The sequence below is a fragment of the Halichoerus grypus genome, chromosome 9 (assembly GCF_964656455.1).
Source record: "Halichoerus grypus chromosome 9, mHalGry1.hap1.1, whole genome shotgun sequence".
In the NCBI taxonomy this organism is placed as follows: Eukaryota; Metazoa; Chordata; class Mammalia; order Carnivora; family Phocidae; genus Halichoerus; species Halichoerus grypus.
The window spans coordinates 48,838,370-48,855,629 of NC_135720.1; the positions used below are offsets into that span (position 1 = coordinate 48,838,370).

At 41.2% G+C, this 17,260-nt stretch overlaps 1 protein-coding gene across 1 annotated transcript; it reads right to left on the minus strand.

Annotated features, from left to right (window-relative positions):
- Positions 1 to 29: 29 nt before the first annotated feature.
- On the minus strand, positions 30 to 15,640 carry CCN6 (cellular communication network factor 6). Its single transcript, XM_036110410.2, has 5 exons — positions 15,427 to 15,640; positions 9,583 to 9,880; positions 5,910 to 6,152; positions 2,594 to 2,787; positions 30 to 1,521 (listed from the first exon to the last, which is right to left on the minus strand). Exons 1-5 carry the CDS (start codon positions 15,472 to 15,474, stop codon positions 1,240 to 1,242), a joined length of 1,065 nt encoding a protein of 354 aa, XP_035966303.1. The 5' UTR covers positions 15,475 to 15,640; the 3' UTR covers positions 30 to 1,239.
- Positions 15,641 to 17,260: the final 1,620 nt, after the last annotated feature.

The following is a 17,260-nucleotide window of genomic DNA, read 5'->3' on the forward strand; positions in this document are numbered from 1 at the left end:
ACTTCACGGGAAAATGGCTGTAATAGTCTAGTGAACATGTTCCAGTTACTATAATCTCCAGTTATAGTTTTAACATTAATTTATCTTTAAATACAATTTATATTTTAAATCCATAGGTGGATTTATCACTTAAGAAGTAATTTTTAGGAACAATTTATTCTCAAGCCAAAATAATCTGTGCTTTCTTTAGTGCTAAGTTTTTAAGTTTCTTTCCTTTTCAAAGTAAGGATACTGCTCTTGATCTTTATCTTAGAAATTTCATTTTTTATAATATTTGGTATAAAAACTTTTAGATTACACTTGTCAATAATGGCCAAATTATCTTAGAAATTTCATTTTGTACAGTATTTGGTATAAAAACTTTTAGATTACAGTTGTCAGTAATGGCCAAAGAAGTTCTGTTTTCTTCTTTCAAAAGAAATCTTAATAAACTGATACTCAGGATAGGGTACTGGAAATTATATTTGCAGTTTAATCTTATCTTATTTAAGAATTAAACCCAGAATCTTGCTCACCACGTAATGATTATCATCTGATGGAATCCTGGCTACATTGTCAAAGTACAGATAAAGTTTTAAAAAACAAAGTTTTAAAAAAGTTCTAAACTTTTTACACATCTTTAACAAAGTATTCCAGATTATTTTATAGAATAAAATGCTGTCTTATAAATTGTATAATTTTTCCATTATGTATGGAATATGTAGATGGAAGCAACTATCTGTGTATTTCATAATTATACATTTAAAGTAAGAGCTCACTTTTAAGATTTATATATATTTATATATATATAGCTTCTTGGGTGCAAAAACGGTTTTATTAAAGCACAGGGACAAGACCTGTGAGCAGAAAGAGCTGCACCAAGTTCTACATGAATTTTTAAGAGAACTTTTTTTTTTAAGATTTTATTTATTTATTTGACAGAGACCTAGCGAGAGCAGGGACACAAGCAGGGGGAGTGGTTCCCCGCCAAGCAGGGAGCCCGATACGGGGCTTGATCCCAGGACCCTGGGATCATGACCTGAGCCAAAGGCAGACGCCCAACGACTGAGCCACCCAGACGCCCCAAGAGAACCTTTTTAATAACTTCTAATGCCTTAAATAGAGTCATCTGAGAATAGGTAGGTATTCTTCCCTTTTTTAAATCAAAAAGGTAGATTTGCCACCCTTTTAAAAGCACTCTAATTTTCTAACGTAATGACATGATTACCTGAACTTAACTTTTCCCATATATACTAGGTTTTATAGGATCTTGAGGTCAGAAAATATATCTCCTGGATCTCTGCAGTTCCTTTGGCATACACAAGATGTAATCCACAGCATCTTCCATTTAAATGACCCTTCATTTGGGCAATCAAATTGAATGGTAATCATTCTAGACTTATTAGGGACACAGCATCTCTTATCCAAGCATACTCCACAGAAAGTGGGTTTATAACTCTGACTGCTTGAGCATCCAGAAAAGACAAATTTTTCAGCTTTGAGGAGTTGGAAAGTAGGTTGGCATGTTTTTCCTTTGGGGATCTGAAAAGGTACATAACATTAAGAAGTCATTCTTTAATTTGGTTACAACAGTTTAGAAAAGTGATACTCTATATAGAAATACAAACAGAGATAAATTATTTCCGGGGCATTAATATTTCTCATTTAGTGACTTTCAGCACTCTCTTTTCTACCTTCGAAATCCCCTCTCCAGAGGTCTGTCCTCCCTGTTCTTGTTCCATCATAGTAGAGGACCCGCTCCCCAGTCTTTTCTGTTATCTACTCTTGACTTAGTTCCACAGTTTCCACAGTGAAAATTTCTGTCTTTTTTAATATCCAGGGCCATGTCTTACTAAATGTTTATTTACCTAAGACTTAGCAAATTCCCTAACACAGCTCAGACAGTTTTGAGTGGATAAATAAATGAATACATATCTTAATCCCTTTAAAATTGAGTTGTCAACTTCTTAATATGATAGGGAATAACTTGGAGATGAGAAGACTTTTAGCATTCCTAAAACTTACTCTTGGGACGGTTATCATGCCTTGTCCTAGAAGCAGGACCAGCTCTAGTTATACCAAACAAGTCTAGAGTAAATATTTTGTCACAGTCCTTTGGCAAGTTTACTATCTAAGCACAGAACGTTCTGGACTTGGTGGTTTCCCCCTCCAACTTGATAACCAAGACCAGAATTTCTCTGATGTTCATAATGTCTGTTTTTATAATTATGTAGCAACCAAAGTCTTTTATCCATTGCCTTGATTCCACTATATAAAATTAATATATTTTTTAAAATAATCTGAAAAGGATCTATTTTTAAAAAACATGTATGTTGGGTGTACCAGAAGAAATCAGGCTGATCAAGACCCACACTATTAAGTTGTTAGAGTATCTAGAATCAGCAGGGTAACATTACCTCTCCGCTTGGTAAGATTTTCCCCATGAAGTGCAGTTAGATTAATCTTTGTTTTCCTCTGAGATAGTCTGAGTTACAATGAGGTGATTTTATTTTTATAAGAACCACATACCATCTATCCCTCTAAAACACACGGGCACTTTTCAGGAGTTTCTTAATATTGAATTATAATGAAGTTAAATCTAATTAAATGTTACCTTTACTCTCTTTGATATATTACTGTCACAAGGTTGAATGTAACACAGTCTTCTCTCTTTTCTCATTTCACAGTTGCTATTTTCATTGGTGACCCGATCAGATATTCCCATCCCACATGTTCTGGAGCAAGGTGTCCACTTTGTTGCTTGCACAAGACATTTTCTTTTCCAAACAAGTGGGAGATTCCTATAAGCTAAAATAAAGGGGGGAAAGTACACGGGTATACATATATGTACTCATGTCGACAGACCACTTTTAATCATTATTTTTCAGCTAATATTTAATAGATCAGAACCTTTTATGTAATGTAACTCAGCATAAAATAAGCTTATGGTCTAATTCATCATTCTCTTTTTCCCGCTTTCCAAATTACCTTTCAATCAAATGTGACAGTCCAATGTCTTAGGAAGAATAAAAATATCTTTGAAAATCTGAGTAGATGCATCCATATGCTTCTGCTTAGCTCATCTAAGGAGTAAACTACTGTGTTTTCTCTGGTTCTTGCCTCTTGCTGGATATTCTTTTTAACAATGAAACAGACATTAGTAGGATTAAGGAGTTCAAGGTATTAATCAGAACAATGTCTTAATGTTAAATTTCATATTATGTTAAAATCTAAAATACAAAAGTTATATTTGAGAATAAACTATTTAGGCCAGTTATTTTTCCTCCACTTATTTTAATCTAGTCTTTTAGAAAATTCTCTACATTACATTGAACTAATCAAAATAATCATATACTAAGTCATGGCAAATGTGTAATCTATTTTATTCATTCAGCTTAATTGCTACATTCACTATGGTATCAGGCCCATTGTATTCATTCCATTGGCTAGCCATTTCAAATCAGTTCTAGAAAAAGACATGGCAAAGGAAAAGATGGATAGATCTCTGGGTGGCTGGGTAAGTTGGTGGATAGATGGAGCCCCCTCCACTGATTCCTGCTTAGCAGAAGGGAGGAGAAGGGGATGAATAATGAGAATACAATGAGTGCATAATAATTCTTCCATCTTATAAATCCATTGGGAACTTCTTGTTCTCATGAATGAATCAGGCCATTGCTTTGTTTTTAACAAACTACATATTGGCTTATTTTCTCAAAGCATTTCCTTAAGGTTAATATGCATCCTAAAATGGATGCTTGGAATAAGGTTGTGATTTGAGTCTGCAGTTGAACATAGCAAAATTCTGGCTACATTACTTCAAAATGCCAATCTAAAACTCTGAAAATATACTCCCCACCCCACCCCCCCACAAAAACTGCCTTCTTAATAGGAAATATAAGTCACTTTGAAGTATCTGCTGTCTTTGAATAAAATGATACTTTACTGCTTTCAGTGTTATTACAGTAGGATCTTGCAATTGCACAAGGAACTGAGGGAGAGGAAGCAGAAACATGAAGATACCTGGAAGGTAGACAACAGTTTAAAGACCTCAATGCAGGAAGCAGATTAAAAGCACGGCACGCATCTGCAATAAATAAAGGAAGGTTAGATTATCATATTACCAATAACCCCCTTAAAGTTAAGCAAAGAGCTGCAGTTCAGGAATTTAACATTCATTAAAAAGCAAGAAAACTAGAAGAGTTTTTAAAGAGTTTATTTAGTATTTGGTGAGCAGTGAGGAAAGCATAGGGGCATTATGTCACTGCATGCTTCATATGGAGCAAACAAAGGCTAGATTCCAACCATAGGCTGTCTGGAATTAAGTAAGTATATAAATTACTACCACAAATATACCTTAAAGTATGTGTTTGTCACTGTGCTTAATTTTAAAAACCAACTTCTGTTTGGGCCCATAAACACAGCTTCAAAGTTAAGCAGAGGAGAGACTTTAGACTGAACATACAGTTCCTTTGAAACCTATCTAGGCCTGTGATCTCAACTACCAAGAGCACAGTGGCAGATGTTCTCGTTTTTTGTAGCAAAGCATTAACCATTAAGAATGACCATGTAACACCCCCTCCAACCAGGTTCCAAGTGAATCATCTGGAACTGCTCTACCTCCACAAAGGAGACTGACTGAACTTGATCCAAAGGGCTTTACTTGTGGAAACTGTTGGGCTAAGGTGAGGTTCATGCATGGGTCCCAAGAACTCACACTGAGTCCCTCAGATCCAATGCAGAAAATCAACTGTTCCTGTACATTTTGGGGAAAAAAGAACAGTTGGGCTTATAATTTTAGAGGTTTTAGAGCATTAGTAGTGTCTTGCTATTAGCTGAGAAACTAAGTATGGTAAATGCAAATTCACCACACCCTGTTAAATTATTTTCAAATTAATTGGCTTAATGGAAGTCTCTGAGAATGTTCCTTTCATAGAGTTAGTTTTTAGATATCTAAAACTCATTTCTCTGATGATAAGTGCTTTTATTAAATATCCACATAATAGACACGAACTTGGGAGTTTTTGGTGTAGATGAATATCCCTTCTGTATCTCCATGGCACCTTTCATTTCCTAAGCTCTAAATTTCGTTAAAAAGGCATTCTTGATTTCTGGTTGAAAACACAGAGGTGTGAATAATAACCAGGCATGAATACTGACCCTTCTGAGTCTTCCTCATCTGTGCTTCATTGGTTGGTGTTTTTGAAACTCCTGTCCCCAAAATGCCCTGGCACTTAAATAAGATATTAACTTAGAGCTGACCAGAGTACAGCCTTTATGCATATATGGACACTCACCGCAAATGGCCAGTGCTCAAGACGAGTGATGAGTCTCATTATAGGTTTCTGACTACTCTCATACCTGGGGAACCTACTTTAAAACACCTGTACGTGTGTTGATTTAGAGAGCGGTTGGTGACTGGAGAGCTTCATTCCCAGAGGATAATCTTATGTCAGCAGTTTTCTGTTTTTAGAAACAATATTTACAAATTCTAAACATATTCTTAAATATTTTTAATCAGTAAGCTTCCATCATATAGCAAAGTTGCCTTTGAAAATTTTGGGGACAGGATGGTTCGCACTACTTGCCCGTAATATAACAAAACAAGTAAAAGTTTTTCCCAGGGTGCACATGAACAATAAATAGTTGGTCAACTTTCCTGAGAAGAGGTTGAGTGGGAATGAGCAGAGGCATAGAAGAGTTTTTCTGACCCAGCAGAGCTTTTAAACACTGGAATGTTTTACTGGAAAAATCTAAAACATTACGAAGTTTCCTTTTGAGATACTTAGAATATACCTCTCTGAGGCAGCCAAACTAAATCTCACATTGACCACTAATCAATAAGTGCTTACTGAGTACCTGTGATACATCAAAGGAACATGAAAGAAAATCACGAGAAGCCATACATGAAAATTAAATATGCCTCTAAGCACCTGGCATTGTTTTGTAGGTTGCTGAAAGCTGCTGTTGGAATGGTCCCAGGCCACAGTTGGATTGATCAGACTTCTTTCTACCTTTAGCCCCAGAGCAGTGACTGTCAGCCAGCTTTGGTATGAACAGAGGTGTGCATCCAATGGCCCCACTCACACAGAGGCAGCTAAACAGGGGGTTGGGCTGAAAGACTTGGCCATTATGATAATGTACCCTGTTGAACTCGCATCCCACAGCTATAAGGTCTGAAAAGAGAGAAGAGCAAAATCACCAAAGAAGCCATAACTGATAGTCCAGACCTCCCATGATAAACCACAGAGGTAATAGCTATCTCCTTCACGAGGTAGCGTTCTCAACTTCTTAGGCCCCATCTGGAACCTCCTTTTCAGAACATCTATAAAAGGTGAAAATCAGACATTTTCATTTTATTGTAGGCTATTGGCCCCAATTGGTCACTTTCAGAATTAAGACCAAATACAGGCCCTGTTCTATCACTGTGAGGATAGGAGTGAGATAATGATTCTAAGTCTGAGACATGGGTTGGTGGCAGGTAAGAGGTTTCCCCAGATGTCCAACAATAGGCAGGGATATATTCGTAGGAAATGAGGCTACCAGAATGGCTGAAGAAATCATAACTGGTTTAATTACAGTACTGCACGGTAACTAATTTTTTTCTTTCATTAAGAGAATTGGAGGAAATTTTCACTCCTCTGAGAGGCATTCTTGACCTGAATCAACAGGTTTCAAAAGTGTGACCCCTTGGGTCTCCTGGCAATACTGAGGCCCTTTCAAGAGCATCTGCAAGGTCAAAACTCTTTTTCAGAATACTAAGAGGTGGCTGACTGTTTTCACTGTGTTGATATTTGCGCTGAAGGTACCAAAGCAATGGTGGCTAGAGCCACTGCTGGAACCTTAGCATGAAGCAGACCATACAGGGCGGTCACTATATTTCTGCCTTGCCACTGCACTTGTCCATAAATGTACTTTTGGGGGAAAAAAAGCTAGTTTTACTTAATAATGTCCTGATAGCACAGTAAGAATTACTAACTTTATTAAATCTTAACCATCAAATATATGTCTTTTTAATATCCTGTGTGACAAAATAGGAAGTATTCATAGAGCATTTCTATAGATATTCTATCATCTTGAGGAGAAGCACCTATTCTATTGTTTGAGTCTTGGGCTGAACCAGCCACTTTTTTAGTAGGAATTTCACCTAAAGAAATGACTGACAGAGAAGCCATGATTACTCAGGCATTTGGCAGACGTTTCCTTGAAAATCAACAGTGAGCCTGTCACTTCAAGGAAAACAACTTTCTGGCCAATGACAGAATTCAGGCTTTCAAGTAAGAATTATAATTTTGGAAAACCTGTATCCACCACCGAGCTCTTTATAGCTACCCAATATGCAGACTTTTCTGATGAGATTAGTATTAATTAATGTGATTTTTAAAAATATATAATTAAGTATATCAATATTTGGAACATCTACATAACCATTGTTCCAAACTAGCATTTTCCAAATAACCAATGCAAGGTATTACAAAATTATGTATGAGTAAAAGACCCATTCCAAGTAGGTCTTGGATAGACCATTTTATTGTCACAGAGTTTGACAAGTTCATTGATACAGTTGCAGATTCCATCATGCAGCTGATTTTCAAGAAATTACCACTTCTCAAGTTTTAATATCAAAAAGAATATTTGCAATTATCTGAAAATTCTGTTAAAATATTCCTGCCTTTTCCAATGACCTATTTGTGTCAGGCTGGATTCCCTTCATAGATTTCAACCAAAATAACATACAGGAATAGATTGAAAGCAGAAGCAGATGGGGAAATCTATCTTCTGTTAAGCTGGACATTAGAGAGAGGTACAAAAATATAAACCTATTCCATTCTTCTAATTTTTCCTTTGTTTTAGAAAATAAAATATTTTTTCATAAATATATTCCCACCAAGCTGCAATGAGTTTCCTGTTTTTAAATGAATTAGTATTTTTAAATTTCTAATCCACTTAAATACCAATAGAGAAAACCCACATAAACAAAAGCTCTTGGGGTCTTCATTAATTTCTAAGACTAAAGGGGTCCTCAGACCAAAGTTTAAAAATCATTGTTCTATATCACAGGTCAGAAAATGTTCTGTAAAGAGCCAAACAGTAAATATCTTAGCATTTATAGACCATTGGGGTTTTGTCGCAGCTACTGGGCTCTGGACCACAAAGCAGCCACAGACCATGTAACTGGATGGTGTGGCTGTGCTCCAATAAAATGTTATTTCCAAAAACAGGCTCTGGGCCCAAATATGGCCCCTGGGCCACAGTTTGTGACCCCAGTTAGAGGTCATCTCCACCCCATCCTCATGGCTACACTCTGTTAAAATACTCACCACATTGTATGTGACGTCACATGTGGAAAGATCTGACACAATAAACTTTGACTCTGTGAGGGCAGGGCCTATATATATATTTTTTTTCTTTGTTTTCTCCCCAGCTGCTGGTCACAGTGCCTGGCGTGGTAGTGGCTGCTCACTACGTGCTTGTTAGGTTAATGAAATAACGTGCCCAGCACCGTTTGGGAGAAAGAGGTATTGCCATGCCACAGTCTGATAGGACATGTTTTCCCTGTTAAATTTTCATAAGTAATAGCTAACATTTTTAGGAGTCTACTGCCGACCAGATATTCTGCTAAGTGTTTGGGGTTTTGTATCCTTATTTCATTTGCTCCTCCTGGCATTTCTGTAAGGTAGGAAGTATATAATACGTAGCTGAGGCACAGAGAGGTTAAGCAACTTGACCTCAAGGTCACTCAGCATATAAAGCCCAGAATTGGAACCCAGCGCCTACGTTCTTAATCAATATAGTTTAGTCAGCACTAAACAGGGTATCAGGCTATCAAACCTGAACAGCTCTACACATTCGGTCCACGCTCACACCCACACTTCCGGGAGTAATTTGCCTGCCCACGCAGTCTTTCCTACAGACTGACTAAAATGTCCAGCTGACATGCGTATTTCTCTTCCCTTGGAAATTTTCATTTTAATCCCAGGTAAATCAGGATCCTGAATTGGCGTCGAGGTGTAGATTCAGAGGGTCTCAAAGTGTCTCCAGAGCTAAAAACCCCTCACACTGAGGGTCAGGCTGTGATTTGGAGTACCCCCTCCCCCACACACACAAACTTCCTTTTTACACATCTGCTTCAGTTAAAAAGCACAGTGACTTGCTGGTTATCTGGAAAGGCTGAGATGGAAGCAGGATGTCTGCATACCCTACACACATCCTTACATCTGAAGCGAGATTCGTTTTTAGTTACAGAGAAGGCTGAATTCAGACTGCGTTCGACCGCAGTATCAAAAGCTGTCACTGTGTGGCGCTGGAAGAAGTCAGACTCGATTTACATAATCTTTGCTATTTTTCTCCCTAAAAGCAATCACCTACGAATGGCTACAAGATCACTTCGATGCAATATCAATAACAGGGGGTTCTGACCACGTGTAAACATCTGCCAGTGTCCCATGCTGTCCACTGTGACAAAGCCGGTCCCGCCGGTGTGTGAAAACGAAACCCACCTCACATGTGGCCTAACTCCGCTGATTATTCCACAGGGACAACGACAGGGGGAGAACTGGCGCCCAGACTCGAGCGTCTCCCGCGGTCCCAGCAGGAGACACTTACGCGCACACACTCCGGTCTCGAACCGAGGCCTGTCGGCCGAGTAGTCACAGTACAGCCCTTTGTGGGGGTCACAGAGGTCGGCTTCATTGCAGATGTCCCCCGGCTGTTTGGCACAGATCTTACAGCACCCGCAGCCGTCCCTCAGCAAGCTCACTCCAGGAGGACAGCTGGGCTTCTGACGAGGGCATTTACAGGGCCAGTGACAAAACTGTCTGCGAGGCTGCACTTCCGGTTCCTCTCCGGGCCTTCCTTCCGGCGCCCTGGCCAACGGCCCGCCGCCCTGCGCCCTGCAGCAGAACTTCGGTGGGTAACACAGGTGCCATTAGATTCCTCAAACTAATTTCAGAGATTTCTAGAAATAGAAGACTTCCCCTACACGGGTAGGATACAGTGTGGTGAGTTGTGATAGTATTTATCAGTATCTGACCCCATCCCTCTTTCCTTGAACCTTTCTTCACTCAGCTTCCAGAACCTCACTTTCTTCCTCCTCTCTCTTCGCTGATGGCTCCTTCTCCGTGTGCTTTGCTGGGTTCTCTGCACGCTCTTCATCCCTAATTGGAGCCCCCTGTGGTGAATGAATACCTCTCAAGGCTCTCCCCTCGCTGTATCTCCTATCTCCCGCCACATCTCCCTTCCGGACTCCGACGCAACCTGCCAGATCTCCCCGTGGAGATCTGACAGGCTTAGCAAGCTCAACGTGACCAAAACAGTCTCCCAAGTTTCCCTCCCAATCTACTCCACGCACACCCCTGCTTGAGCACACGCCAGTTTCATTTTTTCAGAATACCTTGGGGTGCGGTCCCTCTTGCCTCTTCTGTCACATTTCACATCCCACCCCATCAGTAAATCCTGTTGGTGATATCTTTAAAATGTACCCACTCTAATCATTTCTTAGCACCTCCACTGCTATCCTAGTGATCCAAGCCACTATTATTTCTCACCTTAGATGATTATAATAGTCTCCTAAAGGTTCTCCTTGCTTCCCCCTCTGTCCTCTATATCCTCCACCCCGCAGAATGGTTAAAATAAAATAAGCTACAGCACCCATAGCTAACAATACTGTTATTATACACTTAAATTTTGCTCAGAGAGTAGATCTTCTGTTAATTGTTCTTACCACACACAAAGAATAATAAAGGGGACAGGAGGAAACTTTGAGGGGTCATGGATATGTTCATGGCTTTGGTAGCGGTGATGGTTTTATGAGTATGTACTTATCCCGGAGCTTATCAAATGGTATACATTAACTATGTATATCTTTTTACAATCATACTTTAACTCCTGTCACTCCTTCCTCAGAAGAGGTGGCTTCCTCATGGCTTCCCATTTCAGTGTAAAAGCCAAACTACCAGGCTCAGTTGGTTAAGGGTCTGCCTTCAGCTCAGGTCATGATCCCAGGGTCCTGGGATTGAGTCTCGCATCAGGCTCCCTTCTCAGTGGGGAGTCTGCTTCTCCCTCTCCCTCTGCCCCACCCCCCTGCTCATGCTTGCTCACGCGTGCTCTCTCTCTCTCTCTCAAATAAATAAATAAAATCTTTAAAAAAAAAAAAAGCCAAACTACCCTCTAAGGCCTGCACACCCACTGGCTTGCTTCCCTCCACTCCACACCCACCTCATTCTTTGAACACTCCAAGCCTACAGGTACCTTCGACCCTCACTCTTTCACTTGCTTGGGTCTGTGCTCACATTTATCAGTGAGGCCCTTCTTGACCACCCTTTATAAAAGCACCCTGCCCCAGCCTTTTCCCCATAGACCTTCTTACCACCTATCTTATTCCTATATTTTCTACTTGTTTATTTTCTGACGCATGCATCAAGAATGTGAGCTTCTTGAAGGGCAAGCTCTTTGCTTAGTGTCTGTCTTATCGCCTGTAATAAAACGTATTGAATGAAAGAACATGGGACCTCCTATGTGCCAAGTGCCTTATATGATTATATCACTGAACCTTCATAAGAACAGTGAGTAGCCATTATTATCCACCTGTAATAGGCATAGTAATTCTCCCTTCAAAGATATCTGTGTTCCATTCCCTGGAACCTTATTAACATGTTACCTTACAAAGCAAAGGGGATTTTGCAGATGCAGTTAAAAATCTTGAGATGAGATTATCCTGGATTAACCAGGTGGGCCCAATGTAACCACAAGCATCCTTAAAAGGGAGAGAGGCAGGGGGCGCCTGGGTGGCTCAGTCGGTTAAGCAGATTCCTGTTACCCCAAATATGACTTACATTTAGACTAATCGGTGTTTCGTGTCCTTAATGTATTGCTTTTCACCCTCTGCACACTGTCTCTTAGCAATCTCGTCTACTCCCTTGCCTTCAATTTCCACCTTGTGCAAGCTTCAAAACTAAATTTCCATCTAGGATTTCTCCACTGAGCTCTAGAGTCATATAGCTCACTACGTACTGGACATCGCCACTAGAATGTCCCGTGGGAAAAGCTCATTTCCCCAAACTCATCATCCCTCACCCACCTCTGCCCCTTTGGACAGCTTCTTCCAAGTTTGGAGTTAGGAAGCCAGGAGTCATCCGGGTCATTTTCCTCTTCCTCACCTCCAATTAAGATAATTAAGATAATAACTAAAGTACCTTCCTCACCCCCCATAGCCATTCAGTGACTAATGCTTAGTGTCCTTATATTCCTAGAACTAGTCACTCTTTCACCGTTTGCACCGCTACTGAGTATGATTGCAACACATTCCTTCCTCGAGAATGACTTCCCAAATGAATCTACCACATTGCTGCTGGAGGGATCTCTTTAAAAAACATATCTGATTCTACTACTCCTCTCCTTCAAGCCCATGAGTGGTCCCCTACTGGTTACACTGTGCAGTCCGAAATTATAAGCATGCCGTCTAGAGCCTGTGCTGGTTTATGCCTTCCTCTCCAGCCTTCACCCTCAATGCACTCTTCTCTGCACCTTGCTGCTTACTGGACCCGGGTAGTTTCCTCCTCCATGCTTTTCCTCATATGGCTGCCTCTTAAGGAAATGCCTACTCTTAAAACTGCCCACCTGGGGACACCTGTTTCTCTTTCCAGTCTTGGAGCATTTCTATATAATCTCTGAGGCCACAAGGTAGCACTGTTGAAAACCAAAGATGAAGAGAAAACTTTGAAAGCAGAGTGAGAAAAAAAAAGCATTACATACAAAAGAATAACAAAAAGAATGAGATCTGACTTCCCATCAAAAGGAGACCACAGTGTTCTTCAGTAGGTGCCTTGGATATAGCCAGACAATAGAATATTATTCAGTGCTAAAAAGAAATGAGCTATCAATCCATGAAAAGACACACGTATTACTAAGCGAAAGAAGCCAATCTGAAAAGTCTACATATTGTATGATTCCAACTACATGACATTCTGGAAAAGGTCAAAACTATGGAGACAGTAACAAGATCAGTAGCTGCCAGGTGTTGAGGGAAGGGGTAAACAGGTGGAGCACAGAGGATTTTTAGGGCATCAAAAATACTCTATGATACTATAATGGTGGATACATGTCATTATACATTTACCCAAACTCATAGGATGTACATCACCAAAAGTGAACCCCAAGGTAAACTATGAACTCTAGGTAATAATGTGTCAATGTAGGTTCACCAGTTGTAAGAAATGTACCATTCTGGAGGATGATGTTAATGGGGAAGCTATGAATGTGTAGGAGAAGGTGGTATACAGGATATCTCTGTCCCTTCCTCTCAAATTTGCTATAATTTTTTTTTTAAGACTTATTTACTTATTTGGGAGAGATAGAGCACAAGTGGGAGGGACAGAAGGAGAGGGAGAGAAAATCTCCAGCAGACTCCATGCTGAGCACAGAGCCCAGTACAGGGTTCGATCTCATGACCCTGACATCATGACCTAAGCAGAAACCAAGAGTTAGATGCTTAGCCAACTGCACCACCCAGGCACCCCTCAGATTTGTTGTGATCTTAAAGCTACTCTAAAAAAAATAAAGTCTTTAAAAAAAAAAAAAAAAAGGAGGAGGAAGAGAAGAACAAGACCCAGTGCGGAAAGGGGTTGGGGAGGGGGACTGTCAACCTGGTATTCTATCTCCAGTGAAACTATGTTTCAAAAGAGAAGGTGATATTAAAGCCATTTCCAGTTAAACAAAAACTGAGAGAAGTTATTGCTAGCATACCTGCCTCACAAGAAATATTAAAGGAAGATCTTCAGTCTAAAGGAAAATTACAAGAGATAGTAATTCAGAAAAAAAGAAATGAAGAGTCCCAGAAATGGCAAATAGTGGGAAAATATGAAGATATATATACATATATATATATATATTTCTTTTTTCTTCAGACATTTTGACTGTTTTCAAAATCAAAATCTCAGAACAACAAAAGAGTCAGCAGACTCTTTTGGTGCAACAGAAAAGAAATGGAACAGAATTCCTTTGGTACACCCAACAGGTTCTTTTGGTGTAACAGAAAGGGTTTTGAAACCAGAGCTGAGCTTTGGTATAGCTCTCTCTACACATAGAGTGATCTTCGATGACTTTCTATCATTTATTTGATCTTTGAGCCTTAATCCTCCTCTGTAAAATGGGATTATTAATATCCACCTTATAAGGTTATTTTGAGGATTAAGATAATAACTAAAGTACCTAGCACAGTGCTTGGCATGTGGCAGATGTTCAACGAATGGTAGGTATGCTTCCTCAAAAATTCATAATGGCAAAAGTAAGCAAAATAATACTTTCTTGTTGCTATATTTTAGCACCTTTTTATGTTTGTTTGTTTGTTTGTTTTAACTGTGGACACATCTCTCTATAATGGAATACTTCCTGTTTGGGAATACCTTGTAGGCTTTCCATTCACAACAATGATACGCCTTTTCTCAAGAAGGGTGGACTGGGAGATAGGTAGCCCCATCTCACTTCTGCTGGGGAAATGTGCCCTCCACATAACAGTGGAAATAAACTGTACCACCGGCATTCTTATTAGGATTCTTTTATAATCTTAGATCTCTCTGTATAAAATACAACATATTTCAGTCTCTTGTTTCCTAAAATACAATTTACTGCCCTAATCAACTATTAACTCAAAGACACGTCCCATGTTTTTCAAATCACCAGGTTTCAAAAGCTCCATCCTCTGTGCAAGCAATAACCTCCACCGTGTAAATCCATAAATAAGTCACCCTGTTTTCATCTTCTTGGTAAAAAATATTAAGGCAATGAATTGCTCCTATTAAATTAAACTTCCCTTTGGTCTGTTGCTTGAACTATTTCAAAGTCTTCATGGACTGATTCCCTTTCATGAAGAGTGAGAAACACATGATTTGAGAAAAGACAAAGCAACAGAATGTTTTAAAAATATAAATGTGTATCCGAAGTGCTCCTCTCCAACAAGAAGAGGCTTAACTGAAGAGAGTTGTCAGAATCCATTTTTCCAGTGGCTGTCTGCACGTTTTGCACGCAGCCGTGGAAAGCTGAGCCCCAGCCTGGGGCCCGGACCAAGAGGCACTGCTCACCCCGCCGCACCAGGCAGGCCTGCGCCTCCCAGATCCGTGGTGTGTGTCTCACTCCACTCAAAAATACACATTATTCCAGTCTGAGAGCTGTTCAAACATATCGAAAGTACGATTTAGTGCCATTACCTGAGAGGGAGAAATGTTTTCCACTTCTTTCCCGAAGCTAATAAACTAAAACCCAACTTTCTTTGGAGAGGAAAATGGCTCCCTGTTGGGCATGAAGTCTTTCCACAAGGAATTTACCCCCCCCCAACCCCCAACCCCCCCCCCCCCACACACACACACACCCGCTTCCTCCTTTTTCGTTTCTGGCCTGAAGAAATACGGAGCCGCCGCAGCCTCCCGAGGGGAAGCAGGAGGCAAGGGAGCTTACCTGGGCGAGAGCAGCGCCCAGCAGCGTGGAAAGGAGGAGCCCCGGCATGTTCCCCAGGAGCCGGCAGCAGGGACATAGGAGGCGACTCAGGCCCCGCACAAAGGGCCCCTGTGTCTTCTCAGCAGGACACACACGCCTCCACCTCCCACGCCACCGACTTTGCGCTCACACTCTCAGCCTCTGCTTTCGCTCTCAGGCATCTGCTTTAATACCCTGTTTTTCTTCCTGTGACTCGCCTCTTATTTACCTTCGCAGGGGCGTGGAGTGTGTCACGAGGGTGTGAGTGCTCTCCTCTAGGACTAAGGAGGATAGGTCAGGTGGTGACTTTTCTTTGAGCAGCTGTTCTGCCAGTTCCCAGAGATCACAGTCTGCCCTTTGGTAAAAAATGGTGCAGTTGGAGGCATCCACCTTCCTCACCCTCAGCCTCCCCATTCACTCTAGGCTCACCCTGCCCCAGGCCCTCCAGGCCCCAGAGCACAGAGTGCCGGCCTGCTCTCTGTCCCCAGCCCCAAAGGCAGCCTGCTCTGGGATTCTCCCTCCACAGCGATAACAGGGTTCCAAAGGCCTTCCCTGACTCCCCCAGCCCTGGATTCTGCCTCAGACGCCCACGGGGTGCCCGACATTTACCTCCCTCACAGCACATCTCTCACACCAGCTGGCTCATGACTAGAAAAAATGGAGGTAGAACAGGGTGGACACCGAGAGCATCTGGCCTGAGAGAAGTTCTCTCTGTGGCCACGGTCCCATGACAGATAAGGTAAAGTTAACCCCAATCTTTTTGGGCTAAGACAAAACAATTATGCTAGTGGGAGTCATTTAACAAATTAAGATTGGGAAGAAAACAATTTCTTACAGATCTGTACCCTTCCTCCTTCTAAATCTCACGTGTGTGTGTGTGTGTGTGTGTGTGTGTGTGTGTGTGTGACCTTCCTTCATCCCACTTTCTCAGCCTTGGTCTTTGCTTATGCCTCTTGACATGCATCTGCATTGGGGCTTTGTCTCCTTGTGGATCCTGTGTCTGGTCCACCTTCTTGCCCCCATCCAAGGGCCTATTTCTATTCTCTTTGACCCTTTACACATCCTGTCTCTTCCTGTTACCTTACCTCTCCTGGGTGCTCTGCTCACCTGTGTTTCGTTAGAACAGTCCCAGCTATATAAAAACACGGTAAATAAAGCCTAGTGCCGAGGGTCTGGGGAAAATCTGGGCTCTCTGCCAACAATAGGGAATCCGGGGTTCCTCGGAGAGCCAGGGATTCCATAAGGTGCAAACAAACTCTACATAGATTACTAAATAGTCAATTAAACCATAATTATAATCACACCAAAACAGCAAGGAGTACCCAGTGTGGTTGTGATATCAATTCCTACTCCTTCTTCCCTAAGAAATAGGAAAAAAACCTCAGAACCACCCAGTGAAGGAAAACATACCTGTTCTGGTCCAATCCAATCTATTTCTTTAATCTTTCTGGTGTAACACTGTTTGATCTTTGGGTTCCCAACCTCAGTGATTCATGTTGCACACTGGCCATCAGAATGGATTGTTTCTCATCTCCTGGCTGGTCTGTCCAAAGCAGAGGAACCCCAGGTGAGGGCTAGTGTACTGGTCAACTCCATCCCTCCTGTGCTCCCTGTTCCGAGTGTGATGCCACCCATATCTGTGGAGCCTTTGAGCTTAAGGAGATTCATGCTCCTCCCCTTCACTCTCTGTGAAATGCTGGTAGCAGCCTCCATTTTTCTGGAAATGTCTTCCCTCCCTCTGTAATCTCTCTGCAAAGGGGAGGAGAAGATGTCATACTCAGTATCCTTGCCTCTTGAGGGGGAAGGAACATCTTGG

What these genes read in the sequence shown, in the direction of transcription:
- CCN6 (XM_036110410.2), bottom strand. Translation starts at nt 15,474, where the DNA reads ATGCCGGGGCTCCTCCTTTCCACGCTGCTGGGCGCTGCTCTCGCCCAG. An exon ending in AACCTACAAAACAATGCCAG is followed by an intron (nt 2,788 to 5,909) that starts GTGCTTAGAGGC and finishes CCTTTATTTTAG; the next exon opens with CTTATAGGAATCTCCCACTT. An exon ending in ATATATCAAAGAGAGTAAAG is followed by an intron (nt 1,522 to 2,593) that starts GTAACATTTAAT and finishes GTACCTTTTCAG; the next exon opens with ATCCCCAAAGGAAAAACATG.